The sequence below is a fragment of the Panthera pardus genome, unplaced genomic scaffold (genome assembly GCF_024362965.1).
Source record: "Panthera pardus isolate Hobbes unplaced genomic scaffold, ASM2436296v1 HiC_scaffold_13, whole genome shotgun sequence".
In the NCBI taxonomy this organism is placed as follows: Eukaryota; Metazoa; Chordata; class Mammalia; order Carnivora; family Felidae; genus Panthera; species Panthera pardus.
Genome location: NW_026526688.1, coordinates 201062023 through 201079696, shown reverse-complemented (window position 1 = coordinate 201079696; position 17674 = coordinate 201062023). Strand labels below are relative to the sequence as shown.

Sequence of the window (17674 nt, the reverse complement as noted above, 5' to 3'; positions counted from 1 at the left end):
CATCCATCATCACCCATCCATCCATCCATCCATCCATCTACCTCCACCATCAATGTCCCCCAGCCCCACCCATCACCCACCCACCCATCCACCCATCCATCTCCATCAATGTCCCTCAGCCCCACCCATCACCCATCTATCCATCCATCCATCCATCTATCCATCCATCCATCTACCTCCACCATCAATGTCCCCCAGCCCCACCCATCATCCATCCATCCATCCATCCATCCATCTACCTCCACCATCATATCCCCCAGCCCCACCCATCACCCATCCATCCATCCATCCATCCATCTACCTCCACCATCAATGTCCCCCAACCCCACCCATCACCCACCCAGCCCTCCATCCATCCACCTCCATCAATGTCCCCCAGCCCCATCCATCATCACCCATCCATCCATCCATCCATCCATCCATCTACCTCCACCATCAATGTCCCCCAACCCCACCCAGCACTCGCCCATCCCTCCATCCATCCACCTCCATCAATGTCCCCCAGCCCCACCCAACACCCATCCATCCATCCATCCATCTACCTCCACCATCAATGTCCCCCAACCCCACCCAGCACCCACCCATCCCTCCATCCATCCACCTCCATCAATGTCCCCCAGCCCCATCCATCACCCAGCCAGCCCTCCATCCATCCACCTCCATCAATGTCCCACACCCCACCCATCACCTATCCATCCATCCATCCATCTACCTCCACCATCAATGTCCCCCAACCCCACCCATCACCCACCCAGCCCTCCATCCATCCACCTCCATCAATGTCCCCCAGCCCCATCCATCACCCATCCATCCATCCATCCATCCATCTACCTCCACCATCAATGTCCCCCAACCCCACCCATCACCCACCCACCCGTCCATCCATCTGCATTTCAACATCCATCCATCCAATCAATGTTGTCAGCCAGAAACTTGAGACAAAATGGTGGAAAAACTAGGGACAGTCTCTGCCCTCGAGGAGCTTTACCCAGACAGTAATCAAATAATATCACAGATACACAGGCACACTGCCATGAGCCCTGAGAAAGAGGTGCACTGGCGCCTGGAGGCGTGTGGAGCAAGGGGGCCCAAGCAGGCCTGGGGGTCGCAGAGCAAGGTTCTGGAATGGACAGCTCCACTCCCATTTGCCTCCAGACTATGTTCTGCCCTTCTCCGCACTTCTCTGCCCTGGGGGCTGTGGCCTGTGTGGTGTCCACTGTCCAGCCTCACCCTGGCTGAGTTCCCGGTCCCGGGCCTGGCCTCCTCCTGGGCACCTGCCAGAGACTCTGGGGGCCTCACTTGCACAATGACAGGCTGAAAAATCCCCACACCTGTGACCCTATAGCGCAAAGAAGGACTTGGCAGATGTGATTCAGTGAAGATCTTTAGATGGGAAGATTCTCCTGCATTACTTGGGGAGGGGCGGGGGGGGGGCAGAGGGAGATTTCTCACATTTCTCAGATTTCTCTCTCTCTGTCTCCGAAAACACAGCAGATAGAGAGAGGAAGATACTGCCTTTGAAGATGAGTGGTTCCTTCACAAGCCACCGAATGCCAGAAGCTGGAAAAGGCCAGGTTCCCCCCAGAGCCTCCAGAGGGAACAAGGCCCTGCAGACACCTTGACTATGGCCCAGTGAAACTGACTTTGGACTTCTGGTCTCCAGGACTGTGGGAGGCCACACTCCTGCTTTTGTAAGCCATCAAGTCTGTGGTCATTAGCTACAGCCCTGCCAGAAGCCAGTACTGGCCTTTGCTACTCTAGGGCTCCTTTCCTTCCTCCACCACTCTCGCCCTCTCCTGTGGCACCTCGCCCCCAGCCCTCGGGACCTGGGGTGGGGACTGATCCTTCCTGGCACCTGCCCTGAGTCTCTCCTACCCCCTGGGCCTGGAAAGAGCCCTCCGCCACATTCCCCTCGATTGCCCCGGGAAGGTGCCCTTGGGTCCCTGTGGGGCCCTGGTGACACAGCCCCCGGAGGAGAGGACACAGAGACGGGATCTGAAGGATGCCCCACTTTCCTAGTGAAAGGGGACATGCATCCCAGGCTGGCAGAAAGACCTGGAAAGGCCCAGCATGGGAGGGTGTGTGGAATGTTCTAGAAATGGAAGAAGCCTTAGGGCTGGTACACACAGAGGGGAGGCAGAGAGGAACAACCCTAATAATCACCTACTGCTTTTCCATCCTGTCTCACACACTTACCTGTGCTGAGCGCACTTGGTTCCCACGCAAGGCGGCCGAGCGCGGGGGCATCCAGACCACCCAGACCTCGGGGGGACGGCTGCACTTGGCCACGACACCACCCACGCTCCAGCCCCGGCCTGCTCACCGTGCTCTCCTTGCTGTAGGCCAAAACCTTGTCCTCCTCCTTGGGGTGAAAAATCAGAGTTTCCACGGAGAAGGGGATGAGCTGCTTCTGGAAGGTGGCCCCCTCGTCCGTGCTAAGGAACAGGCTCTGGTCCCTGTCGCTGAGTGAGGAGCTCACCAGGACGACCTGAAACACAAAGCCGGGAAGACGTGAGGCCTCCCCGCTGCACACCGCGGAGGGCAGGGCGGGAAGCAGCCGGTGGCCAGCCCTTGCCCATTCGTGCTGACCCGTCACTCATCCGCTCGTTTGTTCACCTGCTCAGCAGCTGTTCCCCAGCCCGGGGTGCCGGGCGGGTGTCGTGGGGACGGTGAGGCCCCGACAGTGAGCCGGGGGTTTCCACGGTAAATGATCCGTTCTGTGGGGGCAGCAAAAGACGAGCCAACACGTCACCCGTCGCGCGGGAAGTACCGTTCCCAGGCTGACCGGTGCCCCGAGGAGACAAAGCAGGTGCGGGGAGAGGCTGGCACAGGGCTGTCTACAGAGGCACAGAGCGGGACCGGGTCGGGCGTGGCCCGGGACAGCGTGCGCCGGGGAGCGGACCTCGGAGGTGAGGTGGCCAAGGGGAGACGGGCCTGGAGGGGTGGCCTCCTGGCAAATTCCGTGAGGCCCTAATTAGAGGGCGCCGCAGCGGGTCGAATGGCATCCCCCGGGAGGATGTGCCAGCCTAACCCTCACTGAGGACAGGCTCTTCACAGACATGATCGAGTTAAGCACCTCAGGCCTGGAAGCGACAGACGAGTGACCCACGGAGCAGACCATGCCATCAGGCGCATCCCCTCTGCAGGTGGCCGCTGTGGGTGGGGGTCCCACAGGGCCGTTCTCAGCTCCGCCTGGAGGGTCGGGAAAGCCACAGCCCCAAGGGGCGCATCCTGTTTTGGAAGCCGGCCTGTGGGGCCCTTTCCGGACTTGCCCACTTTTCTGCTCAGGTAAGTGCACAGGTATAAACCCTCCTGTGGGGTGTCCCACGTCTTACGGGAAGGTTAGGAAAGGCCAGCCCCGGGTGAGAACAGGTCGGACCTGCCGCCTACACTCAGGGGTCCACAGGAACCCTCAGAGACAGAGAAAAGGGGCACAGGGAGAGGCTTCCCTCCGCGCCGCCCCTCCCCCAGGCCAGAGGGCATCGGCCAGCTGGGGGGCTGGGAAGGTGATGCGGGCACCTGGCCCTGGGAGCGGGTGGCCCCCCAGGCTACGTGGTCAGCCCCCCGCAGTGTGGATGAGCCCACCCTCTTCTGGTAGGTCCAGTCCCCACGGAGAAGCTGAGGGTTTTCCTACCCTCAGGCCTCACGGAAACTTCTGGGCTCCTCAGAGCCCCAAGGAGACTGCGAGCTCCGTGGCGGGGCCCCTCCTGGACCAGCCTCCCTCGCTGCCTCCTGCTTGTACCCTGGCCATGGCCAGGGCGGTCCACCCACCCGCAGTCACCCCACCTGCCCCCTCTGTTTCCCCCCCACCCCTGGGCCCGGCAGAGTCCCCTGCTTCAAGGCTGCAGGGGACCCGGTATTGGCCCATCAAAAGCTCACCACCCTTCCTGGAGGTAAGCTCTTGCCCGCTGTTCAGGCCTGTGGAGTCCACTGCTGCCCCCCTCCCCGCCCCCACCCCTGCAGGGCCTGTGAACTCCACACCCTCGTGAACGAATGAATGAGTGAATGGACAGACACCGCGTGCTGGTGGAGTAGGGGGCTGGGGGCACACTCAACCACAGACAGCCCAGTTCCAATCCCATGCCTCTGTGACCTCAAGCAAGCTGACTTACCCTCCTCTGCCTCATTCTCCTTGTCTGTAAAATGGGACAGATAATCGGCCCCTGGCACCGGGCCAGTCTGCAATGCAAGTCTAACACAGGTGTGACCAGACCGTCCTCATGAGAGCTCCAAGGGGCAGTTCTCACGTCTGCTTGGCTGATGGGGAAACTGAGGCACAGAGCGGGGTGCCGTGCTGGCAGGGGGTGGGACTAGCCTGGCCCAGATGAGCCCGGCTTTCCCGGGGGGAGGATGTGGGGCGCTGAGCCCCCTTCGTGTGGCCTTCCCACACCCAGCATCCCTCTAGAAGATGATGAAACACGCGGGCATAAATGTCTCTACAAATGAGAATCCAGTGTGCCCTTTGCAGGGGAACCCCGAGGAGCTCTGCTAATATGTTAACAGGTCTCCTGGGCCACGGCGCCCTCCCCCCGCCCCACCCCAGCAAACGGAGGGTCTGAAGGAGGAGGGCAGGGCACTCCCGGAGCCTGGTCCCTCAGAGGCTGTGCTCCTGGAAGGTGGGGGAGGACGGGGTCGGAGGTGTCCCTCCTGGTGTGGTTTCTGCGCAGGAGAAGCGGAGGGGCTGGGAGCGGCTGGGGAGCCGGCGTCATGTAAACTGGTTCCGGGAAACGTTTCATGACAAGGGGGCTTAGACCCCCGTGGAAAGGAGCAGAGAACAGACTCAGGAGCAAGTACAATTCCTATGGATTTCACACGGGCAAGACGGCGTGTTACGATTCTGTCCACGGTAAGTGTGGTCGTGTTGGGGTACAGAAATTGGAACGGAGGTGTTATTGCCCAGCCGTAAGGAAACGGGACGACATGCACGGATCTTGGGGGCGCCGTCTAAGGGAGGTGAGTCAGAGAAAGACAGATACTGCGTGACCTCACTTACAGGTGGAATCTTAAACACGAAAACAAGGGCCGCCCGGGTGGCTCAGTCCGCTAAGCATCCGACCTCGGCTCAGGTCATGATCTCGCGGTCCGTGAGCTCGAGCCCCGTGTCAGGCTCTGTGCTGACAGCTCAGAGCCTGGAGCCTGCTTCCGATTCTGCGTCTCCCTCTCTCTCTCTGTCCCTACCCTGCTCGTGCTCTGTCTCTCTCTCTCTCTCTCTCAAAGGTAAATAAATATTAAAAATATTTTTAAAAAAATGAACTGAAAGAAATACAGGAGACCCTGACAGTGGTTGGTTTTAAGTGGTGGAGTTAAAAGGGCTTTATTTTCTTATTTTAAATAAAATTTTTAGTGTAGGATCGTGTTACATTTACAGAAAAGTTGCAAAGATAGTACAGAAGGTCCCGTCACGGCCCCGCCCGGTTTCCTCTGTTGGGATATCTCGCATCAGCATCAGACATTCGTCACAGCTAAGGAATCAGCATCAGCATATACATGTACCCTCTGAATGCCACACTGCGTCCCACCAGTGTCCCCACGAATGGCTTTCCCCAGTCTAGGACGCCATCCGGGACCCGACGCGACATTCAGTCCTCACGTCTCCCGGAGTTCCTCTGGGCCCTGACTTTCTCAGACTGTCTCCTGGTTTTTCATGACCTTGACGGTTTCGAGGAGTTCGGGTACTGTGCCGGTTGCCTCTTAGATTTCAGCTTGTGTGCGCTTTCCTCGTGGTGTCACTGGGGTTACAGGTGTCTGGGAGGAAGGGCACAGAGGTGAGGACCATCCCGAAGGCAGCGGGTCCAGAGTGCACGCCCTCGAGGGGGCCCGTGGCCGCGGTGCTGGCCTCGCTGGCCGTGTGGTCACTGGAGACTGGAACTCACTTTCTCGCCGTGTCCACGCTGTCCCTTTGGAGGATGTCCCCAGGCACAGCCCACATCTGCCGGGGGGAGGGCCGCTCCCTCTTTGAAGGCAGAGACTCGAGTTATGTGCATTCTGGTGAATTCTTCTGCTGGGAGACTGGTCTCTTCTCCCCCATTTGCTTATTCAAGCATCTATTTACATCACTATGAGCTCATGAATATTTATGTCAGACTCTGAGTTGTAATTCAATGCGGTTCTGTTATTTTGTTGCCCAAAGGCTCCAGCTCTGGCTATTGGGAGCTCTTCTTGGCTCCTGGGCCTTTCTTGCCAGAAAACAGCCTGCTTCTACTTCTAAAGGTTCTGAGCTGCCCCTGGCCTCCCGGGATGCTTAGGAGGAGAGAAACAAATCACCCAGATCTCTCACCCTCTTCGTGGAGACGGCCCGGCTCATTTCAGCATCCGCCCAAATCGCGGGCCACACTCTGTGCCCCACCCCAGGGCAGCGACCCACACGCCTGGCTCCCACGGGGCCAGGGAAGCCCAACTTCCACTCACTGAAGTGCTTTCTCGTGACGATCATTTCTAAATGTTCTTACAAGGCGACTGTTTGCTTGTTTACCTCCCCCAGTAGGTCGAGATCCTTGAGCTTAGGGAGAGTGACTTAACTCCTATCTTGTACTGTTAACGTGTAGCACAGGCTTGACAAGGTGCTGTCAGCTACCCATGCCTGATGGATGCGGAAAGCGTGTGTGAATGCATAAGTCCGTCTCAATTTGTGGCTCCCAAGGAGCTGTTTGCTTTCCTCCTTCAGGAGGAAAACATTCCTAGGGATATTGAAGAAGCCTGGAGACCCGACATCATAAAAATTCTCATTCACTTATTTCCTTCCATTTTTCAAAGCTTCGCACATCAATGAAGTCTCGTTCGTACGTTCGTTCATTCATCCATTCATTCTTTCTTCCGCAGTTGTTAAAACTGCAGAACCAGGCAAAGATTTAGGTATGCACAGGGCTTTGTGGCAGCAGAGCCGGGAGAATGTAGCATCCAGGTACAGGGCAAAAGGGAGGGCTTCCTGGAGGAGGGGATACCCAGATGTGCCTTCACAGTGGGATCACGACAACCCCAACCTCAACCCTGATAATTCAGAATCAGACTTGACAACTTCAAAATGAATCCACAAGTGATAACATTAAAACAGCTCCTTTGAAAATTCCTGAGCCCCTGGTTCTGGGCAACTCAACAAAGCTGAATATTTCTCATTTAAGTTTGGTGTCCCTGCTTTGCAGGTGCCCCCAGCATGAGGTTAGCCTGGTTGTATGATAGGACACATTCCCTCTCACTTGTCAAACACCTCCTCATCCGCGGAGGCTCATTTCAAACATCACCTCCTCCGGGAAGCCTTCCATGATACATATCCTCCAACAGAGTTACTCCAATCCCTCCTCTGCCCCTTCCTGCAGCGTCTTGTGCATTTATTTGCTCCACAGCCCAGCATTCCTAGCGTCCTTCTCTCTGGGAGTCCATCTTTCCATTCGGTCTGGGCCTGTGTCATTGCCACTGTTCCACCTCCAGCCCAGAGCACAGGGCCTGGCACTGAGTGGGTGCCATGTTCCCAGTGAGCGGGGGTTGGCGCTATCCCCGCACGAGTTAGGGCTCTGGGTACGGCCCACCCCTCCATCACAGCCCTGCCTGTGGCGGCACCAAGGTGGAGAAAAGAAACGGAGGAAGCAGTTCTGGCCGGGGGCCCAGCAATCTGGATCGGGCGCTATTTTCAGCCTCAGAGTGGGACAAGTAAGCCAGGAAAGATGGGGGAAGAAAAAGTGCTGACAAGGAGAGGATCACTGGAGCAAAGAAAACAAATCAATTAGCATCGTGCAGCGTGGAGGCTGGCAAATTGCGCTTCCGAATTGGGAACCAGACTATTTTCAATGGTGTATTTTTACTGCTTTCTATTCTGGGGAAGCATATGGTACCTGCTCTAGGTTCTGGGGGCCCACGAGGCTGGGTATTTCAAAATCTGAGGCCACACGTTAGAGAGAAATATGGGACAGCCTCATCAGACTGGCGGCCGGCCCATTTGAGCATGGGTCCCGGGACGGGCGGCATAATTTTGCGGGGCCCAGGCAACGTGCAAATGGAGGCTCCTTGTTCAAAAAGAATTAAGAATTTCGGGGCTCCTGGGTGGCTCAGTCTGTTGAGTATCGGAGTCTTGGTTTCGGCTCAGGTTATGATCTCACAGTTCCTGAGATTGAGTCCCATGTAGAGCCTGCTTGGGATTCTCTCTCCCTCTCTCTCTCTCTCTGTCCCTCCCCTGATAATGCTTTCCCTCTCTCTCCCTCTCCCTCTCTCTCTCCCCCTCCACTCTCTCTCAAATATAAATAAATTAATATTTTTTAAAAAAAGGAATTTTAAGACAGATGCAGGTGAGAAACCAAGCCCTAGGTCCTGTGATGGCCCAGGTTACATGCACACCGGGAGCCTGCCCCCATCACCCCAAAACTATCCAACTGATAAACTCTGGGACCCGTAGCCCCCGCATCACTGGAGTCTGCTAGGAGTGCAGAGTCTCGGCCCTACCCGGACCTGCTGGACCAGACTGCATTTCCTCAACGTCCCTGGTGAGCCCCAAGCCCCCTCCGGGTGGAGGCCTGCTTTGCACAGTAGCTCCTGCTGGTCGTCAGCTCTGAGCCCACTGGCCGCGTGCCCCTCGGTGCGCTGGCCCACCCTGCCGCTGCTCCCCACCCACTGACGATGACACACCAGCCTGCATCAGGCCCCGTCCCCGGGGTACTGTCGCTCACGCCCCACCCTCAGCCTCTGAGATGCCGCTCTCTGATGCTTCTCCGGGCGTGGAGAGAACACGGAAGCCGGCCCCAGGAATGCAGCGAGCCCACAACGCGAGCCTGGGGGTCTGGGGGGTAGAGCAGACCCTGGAGGCACACGGAGCTGGGCTTCACGCCTTGGTTGCCCCCCTGAAATGTGCAGCCCTGGGAAAGCTGCTTCACCTCTCTGAGCTGCAGTGTCTTCCTCTATAAGATGAAGACAGGAATCCCACTGCAGAAACGATCAGAAAAGAGGGTCCCTGGGGCACAGCCGGCACGCTGAACGTGCCGGAAGCAGGCCGTACGGGATAACGGGGTTTATTATGGCGGTGGTTTGTTTTTTTTTTTTAAACAAGTTCACCAAGCACCATCCTGAGTCAGGGTCACGTTGTGGGGGCAGGTCACAGATGGCGGTGACAAGGACAGGAAGCCTATAGCCCCCTGCACCGTGAGATCCCAGGACAGACGTGGGCAGAGGGCAGAGAGGGTGCCCTGGAGGAATGACCCCTGGGGCTGGGGCAGGAGCAAGGGCACGGCCAGAGAGGCCAAGTGCCCTGTGGAGGTCCCACTGCCGGCCAGCGTCGTCCTTTCTCCCTACATTCCCCATCTGCACCAGTGGCACACATCCTGGCCAGTGACATGACTGCACCTGCCCAGGAAGTAGCAACAGACACTGGGGCTCCCGTCCCGGTGGACTTGGGAGGGTCTAGAGACACCTCCCGCCTTCAGGGGCTATCAGGAGTGGCTTCCAGAAGTCTGCAGGTCGGTCCAGGGCTGGGGGGATGGATTTCTGGCCATGTGAAGAGGCAGGGTGAGGCAGGGAGGGGAGGGGGGCTTTCGGTTCCTCTTCATCCTTTTCTTCTCCCCCCGCCCCCCGCCCCCCCCCGCCCCCCCCCCCCGCCCCCCCCCCCCCCCCCCCCCGCCAGGTCAGGAGACCCGCCTGAACCGGGGCCTGAAGACGCCCTCCGGGGACCCTTCGCCCCGAGCCTGTGCCTCCCAGCCTGCCTGGCTCACCTCCTGCTCGCACCTGCTGGCCTGCCCCGCCCCCCGATGGGAACCGCGTGTGGCCCCGCCCCCGGTGGGAACCGCGTGTGGCCCCGCCCTGCCCTGCTCAGGCCTCCAAGGCCAAGTCGCCTTCCCCGGCCCACCGCTTCCCAGGGCAGGGTTTCCGGCCCATCTCCTCCAAAAGGTGGTGCCAGCGCCCCAGCCTGCCTCACAGCAAGGCTCTCGCAAATCACAGCTCTCAGTGCTCCGAGTTATAAAAGGAAACAAACAGCATCCAGAAACTATTTCTTGCCTCTGCTACAGCTCCGTGTTGAGTGTGCAACAGATCTCTGGTTTCCATTCAGAACTCCAACAGGGAGAGGATTTTTTATTTTAGCCTGCCCTTTCCCAAGCGTATGGCTAAAAGGGTCCCCGCCCCAGTCCCCGGAATCCGTGTCACCTGCGGTCATCTATTTAAAATCGCCCATCGCCCAGTCTATTCCTGGCCGGACAGCTGTGCCCAGCTGGGGGACACAGAGCACTTGGCTTGGACTCCAGGAGAGGCAGGAAGCAGAGACAAATAGGTACGGCTGAGTCCTCGGGCCTTATATTAGAAGCTGTGGGAGCACCTTCTACACGCCCGTGTGACTCCCGAGGAGGAACATAACTCCCCGCCCCGCGCCTCACTCTTGTGGTTGCACGCATCCTGCTGGGACACTGACCGCACACTCAGCGCCCCCCCCCCCCAGAGCGATCACTCCACACGACGCTTTCGGTTCGGGTGGCCACGAGCACAGAAGAGGTCACGGGAGCACCACTGCGCGGTGGGCCGGCCATCTCTCGGTTCCGTGGGAAAAATATAAGCGCTCCTCGTTTTTTTTTGTGCTTTCTTAAACCAGAGAGAGACGTTATTGGAAAAGCCACGGGTGATGTGAATTAATGGAAACGCAAGCCTGCACGATCGCGTCGCTGCTGGGGACCCTTCAGGGTCTCCTCTGCCCGTGCTCCTGAGTGCGGCATTCACGACACTGCCCCATGACCTCGCCCTGTGGACCTCACGGTCGCATGACCCGAGGTCCAGCCATCCCAGACGGCCTCCCATCCCCCAAACGCCCGCGGCAGCCTCACCCTCAGCTTTAGAATGCCCCCGACTTTGCCAGACACCCTTGGCTGTCTTCTCATCGACTGCAGTGAAGGCTGAGGCCTGGGGGGGAAGCTCTGGGGGAGGGGGGATCTCCCAGGGTCCGGAGATCGAGCCCTGCGTCGGGCTCTGCTTGGGATTCTCTCTCTCTGTCTCTCTGACCCTCTCCCCTGCTCACGTGCACACGCTGTCTAAAATAAAATCTTAAAATATTAATAAAGTTTCTTGGCAAACTATAAACTGGGGCAGAACTAAGATCGAGAGACGTCCTGACATTCGTTCTCAACACAGCTCCTGAAAGAAATGTGGAAAATGGCGAGGCTCCCCCTGGCGCTCGAGTCCACACACGCTTCTTGGGGGTTCGCGGCAGGCTGGGCAGACCAAGGCAGGGGGTGAGCGGCTGTGTCTGTGGGCTGTCCTATTCTGGGCGGGATGCCCACCCCCCACCTGCCCTGCACTCAGTGCAGGGAATTTGTAAGAACGTCTGGAGGAGAAGCGTCCAGAGAAATACGCCCCGAGCCACCGAGGGGGTGGGGGGAGGCACACATGGCACATCCCTATTCGGCCTTCACTGATTCAGTCGAGGCCCGTTTTCTGAGCACTGCGGCCTGTTAAGTGTGCAGGAGACAAAGTCACACAGGAAGGACGGAGCCCCCCTCCCGGGGGCCTCGCATCCCAGCGGAGGAGGCAGGTGATGTTTCGGAGCTCAGGAAGTACTGTGACAAGATGAACCGGGGGTCACAGCGGCCAGTGACCCCCGGTGTGCAGAAACAGGTGTGGAAGCACGTCTATGTGGCTCCCAGCCTTCCACGCGTGCGTGCACAGAAAGACACGCTTGTCTCTGCATGCACATACAGAGAGGATGAATAAAACAGTCCAGAAGGCTAAAAACACTGTTCAGTTCCAGCTGACGGGACTCTGGGTGTTTTTCTTTCTTTAGAGTGTGTTTCTGGTCCCATCCTCAGCCTGTAATGCACTCCTGCCACGGGAGAGGCGCTGAGCCCATACCTGCAGGATGGGCCAGGACGTTTTAAGATGGGTATGTGCTCACTGCATCGTCAGAGAAAACGATAAATAGCATCCTTTTGTGAAGACAGGAATTTGCTTGGGAAGAAGAATAAGAATGTACGGGGCGCCTGGGTGACTCTGTTGGGTAAGCGACCGGCTTCGGCTCAGGTCACGATCTCGCGGTCCGTGGGTTCGAGCCCCGCGTCGGGCCCTGTGCTGACGGCTCAGACCCTGGAGCCTGTTTGGGATTCTGTGTCTCCCTCTCTCTCTGCCTCTCCCTTGCTCGTGCTCTGTCTCTCTCTCTCTGTCTCTCTCTCAAAAGTAAATAAACATTTAACAAAAAATGTACATTCGGTTCTCTACTGAGTAGATAAGACAGGAAGAAAATTTTAAAAAATGAAGATTTCTAGATCATCTATGTACAGTTATTAATGTTTTTTTATTTTTTGAATTTTTTTTAACGTTTATTTATTTTTGAGACAGAGAGAGACAGAGCATGAACGGGGAGGGGCAGAGAGAGAGGGAGACACAGAATCGGAAGCAGGCTCCAGGCTCTGAGCCATCAGCCCAGAGCCCGACGCGGGGCTCGAACTCACGGACCGTGAGATCGTGACCTGAGCTGAAGTCGGACGCTTAACCGACTGAGCCACCCAGGCGCCCCCAGTTATTAATATTTTTAATTCAACTGTATTTCCTTCTCTCTTTTCATCTTTCCTTCCTTCCATCCATCCATTCATTCATCCATCCCTCATCCATCCATCTTTCTAGGCAACCAATGTTCCTTCCTTCCTCCCTCCCTCCCTCCCTCCCTTCTTTCCTTCCTTCCTTCTGTCCTTCCTTCCTTTTTTCTTTCCTTCCTTCCTCCTCCTTCCTTCCTTCCTTCCTTCCTTCCTTCCTTCCTTCCTTCCTCCTTCCTTCCTTCTTTCCTTCCTTCCTTCCTCCTCCCTTCCTTCCTCCCTTCTTTCCTTCCTTCCTTCCTCCTCCCTTCTTCCTTCCTTCCTTCCTCCCTTCTTTCCTTCCTTCCTTCCTCCTCCCTTTTTTCCTTCTTCCTTCCTTCCTTCTTTCCTTCCTCCTTCCTTATTTACTTCATTCTTTCCTTCCTTCCTTCTTCCTTCCTTCTTTCCTTCCTTCCACCCTCCCTTGCTCTCTCCTTCCACCATCTGTCCATCCACCCATCCATCTAGCCATCCCTCTACCACCAACCTAGCCAACTATCCAAATTTCCCCCCACTCCTCCCTCTTCGACCCATTCATCCTCCATCCATGAATCCATTGACCACCCTCTGCCAAGTGGATGTAAGTGCTCATGAGGAGGGGAACGTTGTACACGTTGAGTCCGGTGCACGTTTTAGTCACCTACTGCAATCATCACTGAACCCACCCTCCTTGGTGTGGGTACCAGTGGCTCATGGCTCCCCATCTTGTGTCTGCATAGACCTGAGATGCAGGGGTGGACCATAAGAAGGAAATCGCATTCACTGAGAACCTGCCATGTGCCTGGCCCTGCGCTAGGTGCTGGCACAAGGGTTCCCATGTTTTGGTCACAACAGCGACGAGGTGGGAGATGTTTTTTCTCTGTTCTACGGACAAAACCCAGCAGCGTGGAGGGGACACTGACCCGTGCGGGCCCACGGAGGCTGAGAGCCGTGGCATTGGCCCAGCTCTGCCTGACGCTAACTGCCTCGTCCTGCCTCTGAGTCAAGACTTGAACTGACAGGCATCCAACACGATTTGGTAAAACGTCCACGCAAACACAATCATGCAATGGGTTTTCAGGCAAGGGCTGGTTCGGTTTTAATTACTGACCTGACAATCACTCAAATGCCAGGAAACATCCCCAAGAACATTTGCAAATTTAATGGAGAGGCAAACCTTTTCCCTTCGGCCAGAGGCTGACTCAGAATATCTTGTGTCTGCTCGATAGTAACCAGATAAGGCAAACATATTTCAGGCCATAAAAAATAGCTCATCACCAATATTTTACAGCCTTGATTTATTAATACACTTGTCCGTAGCATCGTGAAATGAGAGGTCCCCCGCCGCCCCTCCCCCGTCATTATTGATGATCTCTGTTCTCTAAAGGGGCTTACGCTGAGGTTTTGGAGTGAAAACGGTTTAATTGTGTTTTGTTTGGTTGTCTGAAGATTGTCTTCAGACAAAGCTAAAAGCCTGCTTGCTTGGGCGGAGGGTGGCGGACGGCTAATTCTCCAGAGTGACTGTGTTCTGGAAGACTGTCTTTTATCAGGACGGCTGTATTAACCGTGTACGATTAGATCTGCGAGCAATTTGTGTATCTATCTGCCCCCTCACTGAACGGTAGGGAGCGAGAGAACGTATGTCAGTACCTGCTATGCCTTTTCAGCAGTGACTCGGGCAGCGTCCGGCTTTTGGAAATAACTGTGGGATCTCTCAAGGCTTGCTCTCCAAACGTTTGGGAACAGACACCAAGATATCCTTGCCACTGCTGGTCGAGTTGATGGAAATGTCACAGCATCAACTAGAAGCCACTGTCATCCCCTTCCCTTGAGGTGAGGGGAAGGCCGAGGCCACGGTCATCGGTGTCAGGACTGCTGAGGTTCTGTGGTCACAGAATCAGGTAAACGCAGAGCTGAAAGGCTTCCTCCGGGTGAGGAACCTGAATCCCCACCGGGATGAGACCCATCAAGGTCTTGGAGCTGGTGTCACCTTGAATCATGGCTCACCTGAATGAGACGCTTCGTGTCATGCAGAGTAGGTGACAGCACTGTTCATAAGATGAGTGTACATAACATTTATTGAGCATTTACTGTATGCCAGGCACGACACTGAATGTGTTACATGTAGTTCGACAACCCTCCAGTGAGGTAGTTACCTGCTTTCCTCCCTGCTGATGGATGAAGCAAGTGTGCCACACGGAGGGCAGTAACCCTCCCTGGGTGGGCAGCTGGAGCCAGGCTCCACCCAGGCTCTTCCTCGCACCTGCAGAGATGGGCAAGGGGCACAGAGTGCCCTTCCCACCACTGTTTACTCAGGCGCCCACGGGACCAATGTCAGCTCATGCCAGGGACAGAGCGAGGGCAGCCTCATTGCCCTTGGCTTGATGGAGCCCACAGTCACCACAGTGGTGACACGACTGAAAAAGCACATAAAGGGGCATTTATGAACTCCAAGGGGGCCCAACCATTCCATAATGGGGGGCTCTCTAGGAGGGCATTGGCAAGACCATGAACTCCAAGGGGGCCCAACCATTCCACAATGGGGGGGGGGTGTCTAGGAGGGCATTGGCAAGACCATGAACTTCAAGGGGGCCCAACCATTCAACAATGGGGGAGTGTCTAGGAGGGCATTGCAAGACCATGAACTCCAAGGGGGCCCAACCATTCAACAACGGGGGCACTGTCTAGGAGGGCATTGGCAAGACCATGAACTCCAAGGGAGGTCCAACCATTCAACAATGGGGGGGGTGTCTAGGAGGGCATTGGCAAGACCAAAGAAACAGTGAGACAGGTCAGGTGCAGTGGGAGGATGAGGAGGCCGCAGAGGCAGGGAGAGGGCTGCAGGCGGTGTAAAGAAGGTGACAGTGGCAGGACTGGGTGCCCAGTGGGTGAGGCAACCCTGAGTCTGAGGGTCTCTGGCTCTCACCTGCAGCATTGAGATGAAAGCAGTGAACCAAATGGACCCAGTGCCTCCCGCTGCTGGGGAAGAGCCTGAGGACACAGGAGTGAGCAGGAGGGTGAGGAGAGGACCAGAGAAGACAGTGCAGGGAAGCCACGGGCCACTGGTAGTGGCATCAATTGTCAAGGGTGGGCTCTGGTGTCCCCAGGTACCACTGATCATCAAAGGTGGGCATTGATGTCCCTGGGCATCACTGATCATCAAAGGTGGGGGGCTGGTGTCCCCGGGTACCACGGATCATCAGAGGTCGGGGACAGGTGTCCCCGGGGAGGGATGGTGCCATTCTCCATCCCTTCTTTCTGTCCTCTTAGTCATGTGCCATCAGTCAGCAGTGAGTCGTGTGGCTCCTACTCCTTAGGGTCAGGGAGTGGCCCTGGGGTCAGAACAGCCTCCCGAGCGGTAGGTGAACTGAACAAACACACAGCGATAATGGGAGAGGGGAGTACTCTCCTTTGTCCATTCCTTGTCACTGTTCCACCACAAGTGGATGACGATTTAATTAACGTTCTTGGGGAGACAGCTCTGGAGAATTCCCGAGGGGTCTCAGCGGTCGTGCGGAGACCGATGTGAACCGAGGCTCTGGCTTCCGGGGAGAACCATCTGGGCCGGTGTTTCCAGATGGAGCAGTATGAATAAGCTCCTGGCATGCAGGCTGCCGGGACCCCCCAACCACAGCGCTCAAGGTGGAGGCTGGCCACACGCCCTCCCACAGGCACAGATCAGAGGAGGTGGGGGGCGAGAAGGAGGAGCCGGGCGGGTCCAGCCTCTTCCTGTCACTCAGGACACAGGGGCGGCCCCAAATAGGTGGCAGGCCATTTCAGAGCCTCCGGTGGCTGGGGTGCCGGCCAGACCAGCACAACTTTCTGATGCTGGATTGCTACAACCGTGTCCCTGCCCCTCTGCTTGGATGCCTCCAGTGATGGGGGGGGGCTCCCTACCTCACTGACCACGTGAGTGCTTCTCTTTGTAAAAAAGCTCAGCCCTCCAAGGCACAGAAAAACGGGCTTTGGAATCGGGCAGACATACGCTGAATTCTGGCCATGCGCACACAGCAGTGTGACCTTGAACCAGTTCCGTGGTCCTGGGAGGCTAGACCCCACCATTTGAGAAGGAGGGGGACACCATCCACCCTCCTGGCTCCCCGCTCTGGTCTCTCACTTCTACCAAGCCTCAGGTAGAGTGGCAGGAGGAGGTCCCGGCAGCCTGGTGACGAGGGCCGTGATCCCTGGCTCTCCTTGACGGCTGCTCTGTAGGCAGGCCCCCTCCTGGGAGCCAAGCTGGGTGAGAGGCTGCACCCTGGGGCAGGACGTGGGTCTTTCTGGGCCCTACTTGGACCAGGATGCCATGAAAATCCCACACCGTCCCCGAGTCACTGACTGACTGATTGATGACTCACAGGTCGCTGTGATGGTGTGCAGGTGTGACAGTGGGGTTTGTGCAGAACCCACCAGGCCGGGCAGTCATCATGGCAATGACACCGGTCGTGCTGCTGACAACAGCAAACGCAGCAAACGCAACACTAACAGTAACAGGATGGGAAGGGGGGGCGCTCACCCCGGGCAGACGCTGCTCTGAGTGCCTTGTGCGTGTTCGCTCACTGGCCCTTCCCGAGAGGCTCTTCCGTTGTTACCCCAACTTTCCTGAGAGGTCACCACCTCGGCCAGAGGTCTGTCAGCTCAGAGGAGGCCGAGCGGGTGATGGGGAGGCTCTAGGCCCCCAGCCAAGCAGCCCTTCTCTGATTTGATGTATTGATTGGGTTTCTGTATAAGATTTTGTTTGGCAAAAGGGTTTGATGTTAAAAAACATATTTCACCACCTTTGATGTTGTCCAGTCACCATCCCCCCAACACACACACACACACACACACACACACACACCCTGCATTTTGGAGCAAGAACGTCAAAAGAAGGCTCTGGAGACCTGAAGAGAAATTCCCTCCACTCCTGATGCTCCCGTGGACCAAGTCAGCCTATGGGCCGGTTCTGAGCTGGGCAGACCGTCCAAATCCCCTCCAGGCCTGGCCACGCTGCCCAAGGCACACAGAACCCCACCTGCTAGAGGAGGTGTGGGTGCCTGAGGCTGACGGGGGACATGGGAGCCCCCTCCTGACACAGCCAGAGCTGGATGGGACCCAGATCTGGGTGCCTGTGCTATTCATGGCCTGCCGCCTGCCACCTCCCCTCTGTGGACTGCCTCTTGGTGGTGAATTCA

General features: G+C 56.9%; 1 protein-coding gene across 2 annotated transcripts in view; it reads right to left on the bottom strand.

The window, feature by feature from the left end:
• SORCS2 (sortilin related VPS10 domain containing receptor 2) overlaps positions 1–17674 on the bottom strand; it is a 461158-nt gene that overhangs the window by 82277 nt on the left and 361207 nt on the right. For both annotated transcript variants that reach the window (XM_019453778.2, XM_019453779.2), the window contains exon 4: positions 2324–2488. In XM_019453778.2, the coding sequence (XP_019309323.2) occupies positions 2324–2488 (165 nt within the window). The remainder of the gene's footprint in view (positions 1–2323; positions 2489–17674) is intronic.